The following is an 18,109-nucleotide window of genomic DNA, read 5'->3' as shown; positions in this document are numbered from 1 at the left end:
CAGGTCACATGACAAAGACTCTAGATCAATACAGATGTTCAGTAGACATGCAGAAACAGGTGTTATGGTTTAGGTAGCAGTGATTTACTGCAGAGTTTTTTCTTTGTTTTAAAGAAGACGGTCTGTTTTTGTATCAGGGCTACTGAAACGCTGAGCTCTACAGTGTCAGGAGCAGCTTTCAGTATTCCAGCTTTGTTTGGAATGTCAAATATACACAGTTTCTTTTGTTTATTCTTACTGTGTCACAACTGTATAACTGGGTCATTCTCAGGAAATGGTGCAGTTTGTTCCTGAAATTTTAAGGAAGATTATTTATAAACTGTTCTTAAACATTTAAATCTTAGTATTCAATTCTATTATTTAAGCTTATAAATTCTGTTAGTATCACTTTGTATGCCTTGTTGTAATTAAAAAATAATAATAATCTTAACCTACACTACTGCTCAAAAGTTATGGGTTTGTAAGATTTTTAAAATGATTTTAAAAGAAGTCTCTTCTGCTCACCCAAGCTGCATTTATTTGATCAAAAATACAGTAAAAACAGTGATATTGTGAAATATTATTACAATTTAAAAAAAAAACTGTTTTCTATTTGAATATTATTTTAAAATGTAATTTATTCCTGTGATCAAAGCTGAATTTTCAGCATCATTACTCCAGTCTTCAGTGTCACATGATCCTTCAGAAATCATTTTAATATGCTGATTTGCTGCTCAAGAAACATTTCTGCTGCTTCATGTGTTTTGTGGAAACAGTGATCCAATTTTTCAGAATTCTTTGATGAATAGAAAGTTCAAAAGAACAGCATTTGTTTGAAATAGAAATCTTTTGTATCTTGTCTTTGCTGTCACTTTTGACCAATTATATGTATCCATTCTGAGTAAAAAATATTAATTTCTTTAAAAAAATCTTATCAGCCCTAAATTTAAAACACTAGTGTATATCATTTTTGTCTAAAAACATGCTTACATACTGTACATGACTGAAGGTCATGCAAAATGGTTAATAATAACCTAGCAAATATTATCACACCATTGTGCCAAAAAAAAATCTGTAAAAACTGATCAAAACTGATTTTTTTTTTCCCCTCCACAGTTGAACTTTTTAAGTCTAACAGGGCAGAAGTGTGTAAGCTCTATAAGCTATATCCTATATCATTTTCTAATCAGTTCTAAATTATATTATAAAATATTGTGACTCAGTTCAGCATCTTATTAATTATATCAGCATTAAGTCAGTGGGACACAAATGGCATCGTTTCCTGAGAAAGATCCATGTGGAAAGACTGAAATGAAGACCCTTACAATTAAATTATTAGCAATAAGTATTTGTGGCATTTTCAAGTGTAAACAGTAGAAGAAATATTCCCTCTGTTTCTCTCAGTCTCTCTGTGTCCTTGTTTAGCTCTGCCGCTGCTCTCTGACGGTCATGTGCCTGCATATGCAGAACACAGACGCCCTGTGCCATGTTGTGCTCTGTTGCCATCCACACAGACAGTAGAGATGCATGCCGCACATGCCTGAGGTCCAGCTGACCCAGATCCACTGAGCCTTGTGCTCTTCCCTCTGCTATGGACGGGCCACTGACCCACTTCACACCATTGTGTCTGTAAATCCCTTCATACTAGTGCAAAAAACACAGAACTGTGTGCATTTAGCTGTATATTTTAAAGCACATCAGTGTTTTTCCTACCACATGTAGGAAAGGACAAAACAAAAATAGGATCTTGTTAATGTGTTGATTACTTTTCCTAGGAGTGAGATTAAATTGAGAGCAAATGGATGTGTCTTCATTAGAGTTTCAGAAGAGTGCTCAATTTTCTGTGATTTCAATATATATTCAAATGTTTTTCATAAAGTTAAGAATAAATTCATGTATGTCATTAGTTGTCTAATTTCTATTTTAGGAGTCTCACAGAACTGACAGAACCAAAGTAACTCACTCCTTCTAAACGTTCACTCTTTGAATTATGGTACTTAGGAACAATACAAGTTGACACCATTATGACTAAAAGTTTGCTAAGGAGTATTTCCTACTAAAGCCAGGCAGTTATTTGACTCTTGTCAAGTGTATCCATAGCAGACTGGTAGGAATGGCTTTGGATGGCAACATGCCCAGTGCCTTAGGGGTGTTGAAGTTTTCTTACCTATTTACCAAAAAGGCATCAGACTTTTTTTCCGTTTTCTCTAGTCAGGTAGCACCAATTTCAAAAATGTTTTCGCCTTTCTAATGTGTAGGTAGCCAAGTTTCATTCAAAGCCCTTTTTTCCAGGAGTGAAGTACCCCTTTAATTTAAGAACAGTTTTCTAATTGGGACTTTTGCTCAGATCCCGTACTTCTGTTATATTTATAGTTGAAAGGGTCATATTTTGTGGTGCCTGTATAGGAAATGTGTGCTTTTACTTTTCAGACTTATGCCTTTTGCCTGGTGGATGAATTCATTTTGCCAGGTAGAATTAATCACAAAGACTTACAATGAAGTTTTTAGTAATATTTTGCATTAGCTTTTATATATTTTGATTTTTTTTTCTTTTCATTTTAGTTTAATTTGTAATATTTTTGTTATGTGATTTTAGTTTAATTTGGTTCAATTTTTGGTCAATCGAATCACAAGTGGACGACACTGAATACAAGTGTAACCAGGGTCTAAAATGTTTTGAGCTTGTCCACTTTCGACCACTTCCAGAGGTAGTTGAAAACACATTTGAACCGATTGCTTTTGTAGTGTAAACGCTCATGTGGTTGAATGCATTCAAATAGCTGCAAAAGACTACTCTCCGCCTAATAAAAGTGACATGTAAAAGCCAAGTATGGTAACACATAGTCAGAATTTGTCCTCTGCATTTAACCCTTCCAAGTTAGTGCACACACTTTAGGAGAAATGAGTAGTGAACACACACACACACACTGTAAACTGTGGACACACACACCTGGAGCAGTGGACAGCCATTTTGCTGCGGTGCCCGGGGAGCGCCTTGCTCAAAGTCACCTTAGTCATTTCCTGCTGGTATTGAGAATCGAACCCTTTCGTCCACTTGAAAAAGATCTGAAAAAACCCATACATTTACCCACCCATAGATCCTCCCCTCGAAGAAATCAGAACATAAGTGGTCAAAAGTGGACAAAAGAGACTGATTAAAACACCAGGTGTAAACTGAAATGTGTCTCCCTCGTCTACTGTGATCTGACCAAAATGCATCTTAATACAAGGTGTAGACAGGGTCTTTAGCAACAACTTAGCAACTAAATAGCAACACCCTGGCAACCACCCATAACCCCCTTTCATGGTGGTGAGTTTTGCGCGAAAGATTTATTTTCCTCTTATTACATGTCTTGTCTACTATATATTTTTATATATTTTAAAAGAGTATCAGCTCCTTTTATGGCAGATGAGGGTTTGTTTGGTCTATTTTTACTGCGAGCTAGAGGTGAAACTCGATCTGGATGCAATGGACCTGACAGATCTGTGTCTGCCCATCACGTGAACTTTTAATACACAAACACAGGTGTCTGCATGTTTAGCTCACTGCGGTCAGATCTGCTGAAGCAGCAATGCCCCCTGCTGTGACGATAGGACTGACCTCATGAATCAGATTATCAGGGTGAAGATTCCTCCTTGTGACCTTTTCTCTGAAGCACCAAATGTATTGCAACAGGTCAGGGAGATCTTTCTCTTTTTTGCCTGAAATGCCAGACCTCTCATCACTGTAGTGAGGTTTTCCCTTGCTGTGTCTCAAATGATTTGCCCAGACACGTAGCTAAACCCTTTTTTTTGCTTTAGTCTTGGGTTTTACTGCAGTTTTTATCTCTTTGTCCCTCTGCCCAAACATTGTCTCATCCCTGGATCACATGCAATGTTTTTCTTTCTCTTTCAAGCTCCCAAAACTTTGGCGTCAACCTCTTTTCTTCATTTTCCCCTAGTGAATCATTATAATACAGTGCTGTTGAACTGGCATTACCACCTCAATGCCAGGTAATACGCAACAAGGTTGTGTATTAATTCATTTTCAATAATTCTAAATAATTCTAATTTTCAAAAACTAGTTGATGAGTTGAATCAACGCCACAGCATAAATTTATCCACTAACCATTCAGAAACGTCCAGTTTCATTCTAAAAGTTGTAACTTCTTCCTGAGTCTCTCCATCAGTGTCGACTCTGGTTTGAACAATGTAAGGCTGAACACCGTTACTGACAATCCTCATTTTGGCTGTGTGAGATTCTCCAGCTTTGTTGTTGTTGAGCAACCAAAGCACGAACTGTTCTGGAAAGGGGGCTAGGGCAGCAGCTCATTTGCATTTAAAGGGACATGCACAAAAACGGCGTGTTTTTGCTCACACCCAAATAGGGGCAAATTTGACAAGCTATTGTAACTCCTCACCCAGGTCCTACTCGCTCTGCTCTGTGCAGGCCTCAAACCTGGGTCTCCGGCGTGGGAGTTGGACGCTTTAACAAGGAGGCTGCAACCTTTAGCATCAGTCACTAGAGCATCTCTTGAGATCAGTGGAGTGAGGTTTACTTGCACAGCAACTACTAGCTGGCCTCCATTACACTATAATAAATGATCTGTGGTGTATTTTCATCTGAAACTTTACAGACACATTAGGGGGACACCAGAGACTTATATTACATCTTGTAAAAGGGGCATTATAGGTCCCCTTTAAACATATGGTAGGTAATTGCGCTCATTCTATGTCTAATAGGTCTAAACGCATCATTGGAAATCATATCTAAAGAGGCTGTCCTTGTTTTCATGAGGAAGATTTGAAGTTTGAACTTTTGACTTTGGCGGTCAGTGGGCGTCCTGAAAGATTTCCAGATACATTAAATCTCCATCCTAAATTTGCCGTATTGGTCTGATAACAAATCAGTGTCTGCTTATTATATCTCACATCTAACATGCTTTATGTACCAGTCTAATTGCTTCTGTGAAGTACTAATTAATTCCATCTCCAAATTAGAGTAATTTAGCATCTGATTAGTGTGAGCGTATCTGTTTCTAAGCAGAAGAAAAATGGCACACTTTCTGTGTCTTTCCCGGGACAGATGGCGTTTCTTTGTTCAAACAGACAGTTTGTCCCCTTGGTCTCGATGTTGAGACACTGCCCTGCTGCTAACCTTTACAGTCTGAACATGGGAACTTGACTCCATCTAAAAAGAGCACAGAGGGGAAGCTGGGACTTATCATTGGACTTTGACGTGTGGCTAAATGTTTGTAAGGGGTTGAATTGCTAACAGTGCACTTTATTTTCTGGCATATGTTTCTCTCTGAGTTTTTTACAGTAGCAAAGCTCAGCGATTGTCTCTTTCCACTTCTAAACAGCAGTTGCTTCTGTAGGCAGTCAAGCTTTTTGTCTTCCTGTCATGAGGTCTGCCCTAAGAAGACGACAGCTGCGCAGTCATAGGCTGAAAACTCAGAAACAACTGGAGAAACACAGACATGCCCTCTAATCAAAACAGGATGTTTAGACCCATGCTGACCTCATGTTTACCCCATAAGGTCAGAGGTCAAGATGCTAGTCAACTGTTTAACTGTTTAATTTAAATAATGGTTTTAGACTTGGTGTGATACAATAGATATGACTGACACAAGGTCAAAGGTCAATTTTTAAGTAGTTAATTAACAAATGCTTTTTGCAATAAATTTTTTTTGTGTGTGTACTTGCAATAGGACATTATAGAGTAGACAGGAAAGAAAGTGGGAGAGAGAGAGGGGGAAGGGATCAGGAAAGCCTGGACTCGAACTTGGGTCACCCGAAGCTTGTCGGAGTGTTGCCCACGAGACTGTCGGCTCTGACTACTAAACGTTTCTTCCATGTAGTAAATTTTAAGCTTTTAAGATTAAGCTTTAATTCAATTTGCATAATTAATCTTGCATATCTTTCAAGTTAACATGAAATTGACTGTATTTGTTTTATTAATGCATTTTTTTGTGAATGTTTCCTGATCATTTCTGGTATTCACTGTCTACTTTTTATGATCCAACATTTTTTTCTTATGGAATATCCATTTTCACTTGGAAATTAGTCACATTATGGAAGAAAAATGGTTCTACTTGCTACTTGCATTTTTTCCTCATAAACCCCAGTTTGGGAAACCCTGATATAAGCTATAATTTTGGTGTGGTTCTAAAATTACACATGATGTTGGGGAAAGTTACTTTTACAAGTAATGCATTACAATATTGTATGGAACCTTGTTTCCGCCACAAAATGAAACAATTCAAAAGATAATTGCAACTTTTTATCTCATAACTGTGAGTTTATATCTCGCATTTTATTTTTTTACTTTTTTATCGCAATTGCAAGTTTATATCTTGCAATTCTGACTTTATAACACACAATTGCAACTTTATATCATGCAGTTCTGACTTCTCACAATTTTGACTTTGTTCTTGCAATTCTAAGAAAAAGTCAGAATTTCAAGAAAAAAAAGACAAATTTGTGAGATAAAAAGTTGCAATTGCTTTTTTATTTTTTTATTCAGTGCTGGAAACAAGCTTCCATAATATTGCAATACTCCCTAAGAACTGTGTTACTTAGTTACTTTTATGGAAAGTATGTGTTACATTACTTTTGTGGTACCTGCACTGGGCTTGTGCAAATTCACACCTGTACAGTAGAGGGTGCAGCTCAAATAAAACCTTTCAGCTGTGCTGCCATTCTGGATTGCAGAAGAAACTTCAGCACTGTTTTTGTGCAAATAAGATGAGTAAATGCCTCACATTTAGTCTAGAACTACAATAACCATCATGTTCACACAGCGCACACAACACCTCTGCACTTGCTCTTAATTTCTCTCAACATGGAGTCCGGAGAGATGTCAGTTAATAAATAGAAAAACAAAGTAATGCGTTACTTATTTGAAAAAAAAAACAACAACTGATATTTTGTTGTAATTTTAAAGGTGCCCTAGATTATGTTTTTAAAAGATGTAATAAGTCTAAGGTGTCCCCTGAATGTGTCTGTGAAGTTTCAGCTCAAAATACCCCATAGATTTTTTTTAATTAATTTTTTTAACTGCCTATTTTGGGGCATCATTATAAACGCGCTGTTTTTATGCTGCTGCCCCTTTAAATCCCGTGCTCTCCGCCCACAGAGCTCGCGCTTGCCTTAAACAGTGCATAAATACAGTTTATACAGCTAATATAACCCTCAAAATGGATCTTTACAAAGTGTTCGTCATGCATGCGGCATGCATGCATCGGATTATGTGAGTATTGTATACTGTTATATTGTTTACTTCTGATTCTGAATGAGTTTGATAGTGCTCCGTGGCTAACGGCTAATGCTACTCTGTTGGAGAAATGTATAAAGAATGAAGTTGTGTTTATGCATTATACAGACTGCAAGTGTTTAAAAATGAAAATAGCGACGGCTCTTGTCTCCGTGAATACAGTAATAACCGATGGTAACTTTAACCACATTTAACAGTACATTAGCAACATGCTAACGAAACATTTAGAAAGACAGTTTACAAATATCACTAAAAATATCATGTTATCATGGATCATGTCAGTTATTATTGCTCCATCTGCCATTTTTCGCTATTGTTCTTACTTGCTTACCTAGTCTGATGATTTGGTTGTGCATATCCAGACGTTAATACTGGCTGCCCTTGTCTAATGCCTTTTATAATGTTGGAAACGTGGGCTGGCATATGCAAATATTGGGCGCGTACACCCCGACTGTTACGTAACAGTCGGTGTTATGTTGAGATTCGCCTGTTCTTCGGAGGTCTTTTAAACAAATGAGATTTATATAAGAAGGAGGAAACAATGGAGTTTGAGACTCACTGAATGTCATTTCCATGTACTGAACTCTTGTTATTTAACTATGCCAAGATAAATTCAATTTTTCATTCGAGGGCACCTTTAAAAGTAACGTGTTACTTCACTAGTTACTTGAAAAAAGTAATCTGATTACTTATAATGCGCTACCGCCCCCAACACTGCTCATGATATAAAAGTATTTAATGCTTTTTCAAATGGTTTCTTCATGTACCCATCATTCAGCTGTGTTACAGATGAAAATTACTTTTTGGCAATTACTGTTTGAAAACAAAATGAAGCTGTTGACTTGAGACCGCCAGCTCTTTAATTGCCCTTCAAATTGTCTCTCCAGAGGGTCTCACTGCTCCAGCAGACTTTCAACATGTCTGAAGCTCTTTTCTGCATCTGATATGAAGAGAATAAACACATTTAGTCAGCTGTTAAATGAGCGGTCACTACTGATCCCGTTATTTAATTAGATTCATGCCACGATTATCTAAACTCATCTGAAGGGCTGCACTCATGGATTTCTACAGTATTGCATTCGATTAATCCTTCAGAAGCCACTAAATCCATTATGTTGAGGATGGGGGAGGATTTAAGACTTGCATTAAACTAATGAAAGCACTAAGTTGGAAGGTGTAGCCCAGTGGTTAAAGACCCTGTGGAATGGTTTGACTAGTGCATGTTTATAATGCTGATACTGACATTAGTGTAGCGAGTGATTCCTCCAGGACTCATCCACACCTTTATATTCAGAGAAAAGAGATACACAAGAGGCTAGTGATTCTCTGCTGTGTTTATCATGTGAAAATCCTACGGGAGGGAGATCACATGCCATCTTTAACGCACTTTATGTGTGAGTAAAGTGTGAACAGGATGCTAATGCCCTGCTAATGGGGTTAAAGTGTTTTGTTAGCGAGAAAACAGAGATCATTTCTGCAGAGAGAATCTAGGTGAAAATCTGAAACTGTCTGCATGCTGGACACATGCAAAATACTGAATTAACATTCCTGCAGATTCTGTGCTGATGCACACGAGTCTTAAAATTGTTCTGTAGTTGTCAGGGAATTATGCTTGAAATCATGATGCTGTTTAATGTATATCCTATGCAAAAAATTTTACCATGGGAAACATAGTTTCAGTAACTGTATATTTATGATCAGTGCTTTGCACAGTTTGTAGATGATGTAACAGGTAACAACGTCCCATAGAGATTTAAGGAGAGACACAAGAGACAAAAATATCAGAGAGGGCTTTTTTTGACTTGGCTATAATAAACCACCTATCAACCGTCCATAAATTCTATCAAACATCCAGAATACTCTAGCAACACACAAAAACACTCATTTATTTATTTACTTACCTACTTATTTATTCACAAACATTAACAAAAAGCTTAGTAGAGTTGCAAAAATATAATTTTTTTCCTACCACATGAACCCTTTCGCATAACCTGATATTGCTGAGTTCAACATGTTCCTGGGTCAACATTTTTGTTGATCCTGGAACAACATTCAAATCAACCAATCAGATTTGAGAGACAAGTTTACAGATTATGTCAAGTTTAGGCTTAAAATCATGAATTGGTGCTTCTACATCAGTGTTATTCATCTATCATTTCCCTCTGATTTTTGGGATAACTTATGGGTAGGGTTAGGTTTAGGGGTAGGAATAGGGTTAAGACTAAATTTTCAGACTAGAATGTTGTTCCAGGATCAACAAAATATGTTGACCCAGGAACGCATCTAACTCAGCAATATCAGGACGTGCAACCCTTTCCACCAAAAAGAAATTGCTATAATATACATAAAATCTTAATAATAATAACAATAACAATAATAAATTAATACATATATAGTATTTTTGATGATAATGATGATAGTCAAGTTAGATTTATTTCTATAGCACTTTATACTTTGTACTGATTGTTTCAAAGCAGCTTCACAGTAATAAACAGGAAAATAATATTATTAATATTGCAAAATTTGATTATGAAACGACTTTAGATTCAGCTGTGAAACGGCTCTATAATAGTGTCATTATTCAGCTCAGTTTAGTCCAGTGTTGGTTTGTGTCAATGTTGCAAAGTTCATCAATTATGAAACACATTCAGTTCAGTTATAAAGCAGCTAGAAGACAATAGTGTCATTATTAAATTCAATTCAGTTCGATAACAGTGTCAGTGTTGCAAAGTTCATCAATTATGAAAGTGATGGCTAATTCCAAATGACCAGTATAGTATTTTGAACTAGAAGCATGATTCTAGTTTTGATTCCTTTCATCCATGTTCTCTTTTTGTCTTTCTCTCAGTTCTCACATCTCCTCCAGAGACGAGTGGCACGCTTCAGAAAGAGAGTGAACTGGACAGTGAGATCCTGAAAGCTGACGACACAACGGTCACAGACTCCTCCTTCATAACAGATCCTCCCTCAAAAACAGAACCAATCAAATCTGATGGAAGACCCAGCACACCCGGAGCCAGTCCCAACCCAAAAAAAGGTACTAAAAAAGAGACCAATGCATTGCTTGTGTCTCAAAAACTGTCATTATCCTTTAGGTGCTGGATTTGTCCATTTTGTCTGTCATTTACATCATAGGAGGGAACTCAGCCACCTAACAATCACTTAGCAATCACGCTGATTGTGAAAGGGTTAGTTCACCCATAAAATGAAAATTCTGTCATTAATTACTCACCCTCATGTCGTTCCACACCCATAAGACTTTCGTTCATCTTCGGAACTTATTTTTAATGAAATTATAAAGTTATTTTTTATATTTATTATATTTATGCTATTATTTTTAATTACATGTGTGTATATATTAGATTTAAGTGCAAGCAATCATACCAAAATAAATATAAAAAATAATATAATATATTTTATAATATAGTATATATTATAGTAATATTATTAATTAATATTATTTTGTTATAAATATATTTAATGATATCATATTATTTGTTATATATTTTTTTATTAATTTAAATATATTATATTTATTATTTATTTTTATTAATTTATTAATTTATTTTATGCCATTGCAGCCTCATGATTGCTTAAATTCTTATTTAACTTTTTAAATAAGTAATTAATCCCAAATGTCACTAGTATTTTCATTTAAATGCAAGCAACTGAACCAAAATAAATATAATGAAAAATAATTAATAGAGTAGAATAAAAATATATATGTATAATAAAGTTATTTAATATTATATTATTTGTTTTATTTTTATGTCATTATTTTATTAAATTCATATTTAACTTTTTAAATAGCCATATGAGATTTCCCACATTTTGGTAGTATTGTTATCAATCACACAAATCTTCGTATCATCACAGTAGTTATTTTGAAGAATATATTTCTAATACGTTCAGCAATATCAGAACATTTCTTTTAAAATGTACGATTTTTTAATGATGATAGCCTAATCTTTGGATAAGGCACTAAACAAGAGTTAAAGTGAAGAACTGATGCTACAGAGACTTTTTATTTACAAAATTCGTACAGTAAGGATGAAAACAGATGAATAAAAGAGAAAACATATTCAAGAAATCCATCTGTACACTCTCGGCATAGTAGACCTCGTGCATGTGAACATCCATGAGACTGACTTTAAAAAGACCCTTTTCTGAATTCATCCTAATCAGAGGGTCGTGGCAGCAAGCCAAGTCATTGTCTGTGAAGAGGGCGAGACGTGGAAACCCGGCATGGCCGTGCATCAAAGCAGGGAGCGAACCTTGGGCTGTGTGTTTGGGGAAGGTTTGCTGAGTGTTCTCCAACAGTCTCGAGTGTATAAGGCTTAGTCAAGCCTTTTGATGGTGGGCGCGGGGCAGACCGGTTGCCATAGCAACAGTTCGATTCGCAGGGAAAGAGTTGCATGTATATTGCATTACAAGGAGGACACGCTTCACAAGAAGAACGCATAGATGAAATACTGTTGCATGCGTCTTAATTGAATTGAGCATCCTTTACATGTGACTGTGTGATCAGAATAATACCTGACTCACCACATTTCTCTTCAATGCTTTGGGTTAAACCACCTCCGCAGTGAAAGAGCCGGAGTCACACTTATCTTGATTGAATCAATGCACTCTTGAGGCCAGGGAGAAAATGGAAAATGTCAGTTACAAGTCTCTAATTTATCAGGAAAGAGAAATGAAGAAGAGGGGGAGCTTGAGAGACAAATTACTCAGCAAATGTCTTAGGTATCATGTCAACCAGCTCTCATCAGAATAAAAGTGCCATACTTTACACTTTTTGTAGCATTTTACCTTTTTTCCCCCAAAAAAGTTCACTTAGAATGTCTTTATTTATGCTACCTTTTACAATCTTCTCTCTATTCCTTAGAATCACACTGGTTTTTGTTACTGTACCTTTATACATAAATTATTAATAATTGCCAAAATTTGTCCATTTATCAAAATAAATAAAAGAAAAGAAAACATTTAAAAGAAAAAATGTTCATTTTAATTACAGGCCTGCTTTTAATTCAAAATGTGACAGCACTGTGTCAGCATTAATCTAACAATTAACCAAAGGTTAAAGATATTTTACACACACACACACACACACACACACATATATATATATATATATATATATATATATATATATATATATATATATATATATAAAATATTAATAAAGATTATATAATATAAAAATATTTAGATAATATTTTATACATATAAAATTACTTTTTAAAAAATATATTATATAATATAATATAAATATTTAGATAATATTTTATACATAACTTTTACATATAACTTTTTTAGATATAAATTTTCATAACTTTTCATTTTACAATAGTATATATTTATAAAATTAATATATATTTTAAAGTAAACATTTTTATATATAAGTAAATTTTAAACCCAACGGTTGGGTTTGTCCATATTTGACCAAACATGGGTTAAAAAACAACCCAGTATTTTTAGAGAGTATATATATATATATATATATATACATTTTAAACAAAGAGTTTTTCCCTCAAATGTTGAGTACTAAAATCTTGGTACCTCTACAACTGACTTTCAAATGACTTTCTCATGTCATTGTCAACTTTAATGTTGTTCAATTTTAAAGCATTTTAAAGCATTATCTGCTTTTTTTCTCAACAGATGGGATGAGTTCAGAGCAAAGACAGAAACAGGCCAAAAAGCGGCGAGAGGAGCGGGCCAAATATCTGGGTGAGGCTTTATAAACATATCTTTTGTCCTGCCCTGTAGTTATGGTTATGCCACAGAAAGCATCTATCTAGTAGTGATTGAAGTACATCAAAATATATATAATTTAGGACTACACAGAGTGTACTAGCCAAAGCCAAATAATAGTTATCTCAATCATACACTATTCCCATGTGAAAGTTTGTAATTAATACAACTTCTACTGCCAATACAAGGTCAACGGGTTTCTAGTGATGTTCAGCAAAACACATTTCTGTGAAGTCAGCAGCATCATGTAAAGGTTCAAACTGATGTGTCTGACAGATGTGCTTGTGATTTGTGTTTACTGCTGCAGAACAGCGAACCCAGGAGCAAGGTAAGATGCGTCACAGAATCAATCATTTGATTAAGTGGATCGTTTCCATTTATTTCATGTCCTGTGCTCATTGTTTTTCTCATTTGGTTGTGTCCAACTTTCTTTGTCCACAATTTCAAAAATCATTATGATTAAGGGATATTGTGTTAAATCTCATATGCACAATGGCTGAACTGAAACTTTTACTTTGCATATCCTGTTTTTTGTGTTTTCACTGTTTCCAATGATTAATTAACTTGCATTTGAACAGAGTTTATGCTCTGTTACAAGAACCTACTCAACATTTTTAACATCTGAACATAGTGCTATGCTACAAATGATTATGAAATACATGCATATTTCATCATTCCCATGTGCAGTAGCTTTCATAAATCAGTGCATGTGTCTCAGATTCTCCACTTTTAACTATCTGATAGATCCCTGCAGGCACTGGGTGAAAAATGTGCCATCATTACAGTTCATTTAGCCATGCCTCTCTCTCTCTCTCAGATTAGCTGTAATTACTTTTGCCATTAGCATGATTAGCCTGCTTGGCTATCAGCTCACTTTCAGCTGGAGAGACGCAGATAAACCTCAATGTCTAGCCAGCTGTTTATCAGTTCGACAAGTCCAGTCATGCACCACAGCTGTAGGCTTTACATAAAGGGTTTATTGTAGTTTTCAACAAAATATCTTAGCTTGACAATTGCTGTGTATACAAAGACGTAAACCTGGCTTAGCTGTTAGAACGAAGCAAGTGCTGTAATGCCGGATTGCTGATAAATTGAATTGCACTGAGAATAAAATCTATTTTTCAGTGCAGTCACAGTGTCATATTGCATATTGTATGAAACTAATAGGATTAGTGAGCGTGTTTAGCTCGCTAGCGGTTCACTGCAGCTGAGACCAGCGGTTTAACGTGAAGGCTGAGATCATCTTATGTTGAAGGATATAAAACAGAATTGTTATTTCATTTATTCAGGACTGAAGGGTTTTATGTAATTGGATTTAGAGTAAGTCAGAATTACTTATTCAGAGTAAAAACTACATCTCTGCCACACAGTTTTAAATAGTCTGCATAAGACTGTCTGTCTGTCTGTCTATGTATCTATCTATCTGTCTGTCTGTCTGTCTATATGGGAAAATATTCTAAAACTATCCCCTTTACTTTACATGTATAAAAATATGTTAATCAACAAAATACAGACACATTTTCTCTGTTTTCAGATTTTTGCCATGTTTGTGTTCAGTGAATTTCAGTGCTTCTCATTCACATGTAGCTTTTGTGTGAATCACAGCTCATCTCATTAATGAGTCACTGCATTTCCTGTGGTATAAAGAGGATGTGCTTTTGAAAAGAAACAGGGTAAAGTAAATACAGTGTGTCGCCCCTCATGGATCTAAAGCAATGTTGTGAATGGAAGCCGTTCCCCTGTGTTTGTATTCCTCAACTCAAATCCCATCTGGACTGCTGTGTGTGTGTAGACTTAGTTATGGTTGAGGGACTGAAAAACAGGAAATTCCACAGTGTGATGTCTCGTGTGTTCCTTAAATTGGGCCTGTGAGCAGAATGCATCCAGCTGAAGCTCAGCGTGCTTGGGGTTTTAAATAAAGAGATTTGATTGGTTTTTAATTGTTTTGAAGTCTAACTGCTGAACACACATGAGAGGAAAAGGCTGTTTTATTAGCAGTTTAGTTTTTCCTCAAGCGCTGATTTATAAATATAAGTTCTCAGTGGAGAGTAAATCAATAGCTATGGGTGTGATTGCACAATTGTTAATGAGTTCTGATTTCCACACAACCTTAAATAACTAAATCCACATATGAGACATTGATATCTCATTTATTTCTGCCAGTCACTAATGAGATTTTTGATAAATTAAGACTTTTGCTGAAAACCCTGGCTAACAAAAGTTTGTTCTAAGAACATTTTGCTAATGTTCCCATTATATGAACATTAATAGAACATTTTATTATTTCACAAACATCATGGGAATGTTACATTTGAATGTTCTCTAAACATTCTAAAACAAGTAGCAACATTTAAAAAAGTTAAACGAACATCCGACTAAAACATTTCAAGAAAAAAAGTTCCATGAGCAATGTATAAATAATGTTTTTTGCTAATGTTTTGAGAACATTATTAGATCGTTATTACACCCGATAACATTGAATGAACGTTCTATTAATGTTACTGGAATAATGTTTGTTCAGAATTTTGAAAGAAACTTGCCAGAACTTTAGCCAAAATTCTGAAAATGTTTTCTGTTAGCTGGGACCTCAGTAATCTCACTTCAGGTTTTCAGAAATGATCTCAACGTCTTAGACTATCTTGTTTGCATCTATTTTTATTTCTCATGAGAAATTTTAGGGGTAGCATGAGGAAAAATGATTCATAAATGACATGTAATTGTTAACTGGAATTGACACAAGAAGCAATAGGCAGCGTCACCCAAAAAACTCTCTCTCTTCTCTTTCTCAGCGGCGAAGAAAGCTCAGTGGCTGGAGAAGGAGGAGAAGGCACGGCGCTTGCGCGAGAGCCAGTTGGAAGAGCGCAGGAGGAAGTTGGAGGAACAAAGACTGAAGGCGGAGAAACGAAGGGCTCTGCTGGAGGAGAAACAGAGACAGAAACTAGAGAAGAATAAGGTGTGGAGACTAGCTGCAAACATAATGTTGAGACAGCATGACTAAATATCAAAGCAAGTGACATACACAGTATTGTAAATGCAAGAGAAGCTTGTTAGGTTTCAAATTGAAAAGTCTGGAGTCAAAAGCTTGGAGTCAGTAAGATTTGTTTTTAAAGAAATGAATAATTTTATTCAGCAAGGATGCATTAAATTGATCAAAAGTGACAGTTAAGATTTGAATAAACTTACAAAATACTTCTGTTTCAAATAAATGCTGTTCCTATTCATCAAACAATTCTGAAAAAAATGTATTACGGTTTCCACAAAAATATAAAGCATTGTTTTCAACATCGATATTAACAAATGTTTCTTGAGCAGCAAATCATCATATTAGAATGATTTCTGAGGGATCATGTGACACTGAAGACTGGAGTAATGATGCTGAAAATTCAGCTTTACCATCACAAGAATAAATTACATTTTAAATATATTCAAATAGAAAACAGTTATTTTAAATTATAAATAATAATATTCCACAATATTACCTTTTTTTAATCTTACCGAATCAAACTTGAACAGTAGTGTGTATAATGTTCAAAATGACTATGAAAAGTCTAAATGATGGTGAACTATCAAATGAATTCTTGTAACAGGCATATAAGTGATTCAGATTCTTATTAAGATGAAAAAGTAACCATAATAAAGTTGTGATCCTTGTGATCATCTTTTTCTCCACAGGAGAGGTATGAATCTGCCATAAAGAGATCAACCAAAAAAACGTGGGCTGAGATCCGTCAGCAGAGATGGTCGTGGGCCGGCGGCTTGAACCAGACCTCCCGCAGAGAGAGTAAGTGTTGTTAGTCAAACTTTACAGACTCGTACACCTTTAGAATATAAACTAGATTCATTACATCCATCTAAAACAATATTTAGGAAGGAGAAGAGAACCTGATATGAACTTGGAAACTTCTTATGTTGTGCTTGTTCTGTGTCAGTCAGTTTGAGTGCTGAGATTTTACTGCTGTAGATGGTTAATGTGTGTCACCATCTGGTTATGATTTTGTTGACACACTTTAAGTTCATCTAGACATCAAAACGTGAGGGACAAAAATCATCTTATGATGGTTTCACCACCACAAACTTGCTAATCATTGGCATGAACATCATTTCTATGGTTTTTGTATGGTTTTTTTTTTTTTATTCTTTAAAACCATTTTTTTCTGGTGTAGCTGTGCTGGATATATATAGGCAAAGGACTTTGATATCATCTCTTTCTCTTGCTAAGGTGTGATTTTCTCCATATTATTAGACCAAAGAGATGTTAGTGTGGGATTTTAACATCACAGTGATGGGTGTTGATGTGTCTACTGTATGTATGACATTGTGTGATTATAACACAAATGATAAGAAGCCTATTCTTTTTCCTATTCTTTGATTAATTGTTGATGTATCTTCAGTGACCAGTGTGTTACAGGAAGTGACGCCCATGTTGGATCACTTTGTACAGTTCTACCCTGTTGAAAAGACCAGATCTGACCTATAAATTTAAAGTATGCCGGTTGGAGTTGGTAATGATGGATGACCAACATGTTTTTTATGGTTAAGCTGGTTAAAATGCCTGACGTAGACACCATATCACAACACATGCTGGTGATAATGCTGGTCTTATCAGTAGGATAGTGCTGATTTACCTAGATAGTCTAGTATACACTACTGTTAAAGAGTTTTGGGTCAGTAAGAACTTTTTTTTAAAGAAATTAATACTTTTATTCAGCAAGGATACATTAAATTGAGCAAAAGTGACAGTAAATACATGTTACAAAAGATTCTATTTCAAATAATTGCTGTTCATTGAACTTTCTATTCAACAGAAAATCATGAATAAAATGTATCAAGGTTTCCACTAAAATATTAAAGGATTAGTTCACTTCAGAATTGAATTTTCCTGATAATTTACTCACCCTCGTGTCATCCAAGATGTTCATGTCTTTCTTTCTTCCGTCGAAAAGAAATTAAGGTTTTTGAGGAAAACATTCCAGGATTTTTCTCCATATAGTGGACTTCAACAGTTACTAACAGGTAGAAGGTCCAAATTATAGTTTCAGTGCAGCTTTACAAGATCCCAAGGGTCTTGTCTAGCGAAACAATCAGTCATTTTCCTAAAAAAAAAAAAAAAAAAAAAAAGCT

At 35.3% G+C, this 18,109-nt stretch overlaps 2 protein-coding genes across 5 annotated transcripts in view; one reads left to right on the top strand and one right to left on the bottom strand.

Moving 5' to 3' along the window:
- The window catches only part of LOC125276113 (E3 ubiquitin-protein ligase TRIM39-like), a 302,026-nt gene that overhangs the window by 48,888 nt on the left and 235,029 nt on the right, over positions 1-18,109 (bottom strand). The window lies entirely within an intron of this gene.
- map7d1b (MAP7 domain containing 1b) overlaps positions 1-18,109 on the top strand; it is a 53,834-nt gene that overhangs the window by 14,050 nt on the left and 21,675 nt on the right. For 2 of the 4 annotated variants that reach the window (XM_048203535.1, XM_048203537.1), the window contains exons 2-6: positions 10,083-10,271; positions 12,896-12,964; positions 13,296-13,316; positions 15,778-15,941; positions 16,661-16,769. In XM_048203535.1, coding sequence (XP_048059492.1) covers positions 10,083-10,271; positions 12,896-12,964; positions 13,296-13,316; positions 15,778-15,941; positions 16,661-16,769 — 552 coding nt within the window. The remainder of the gene's footprint in view (positions 1-10,082; positions 10,272-12,895; positions 12,965-13,295; positions 13,317-15,777; positions 15,942-16,660; positions 16,770-18,109) is intronic. The other 2 variants (XM_048203536.1, XM_048203538.1) reach the window with 1 other exon arrangement.

This window comes from Megalobrama amblycephala, linkage group LG9 (assembly GCF_018812025.1).
Source record: "Megalobrama amblycephala isolate DHTTF-2021 linkage group LG9, ASM1881202v1, whole genome shotgun sequence".
Lineage (NCBI taxonomy): Eukaryota > Metazoa > Chordata > Actinopteri > Cypriniformes > Xenocyprididae > Megalobrama > Megalobrama amblycephala.
Note: the sequence above shows the minus strand (reverse complement) of the source record. Positions and strands in the feature narration are given on the sequence as shown.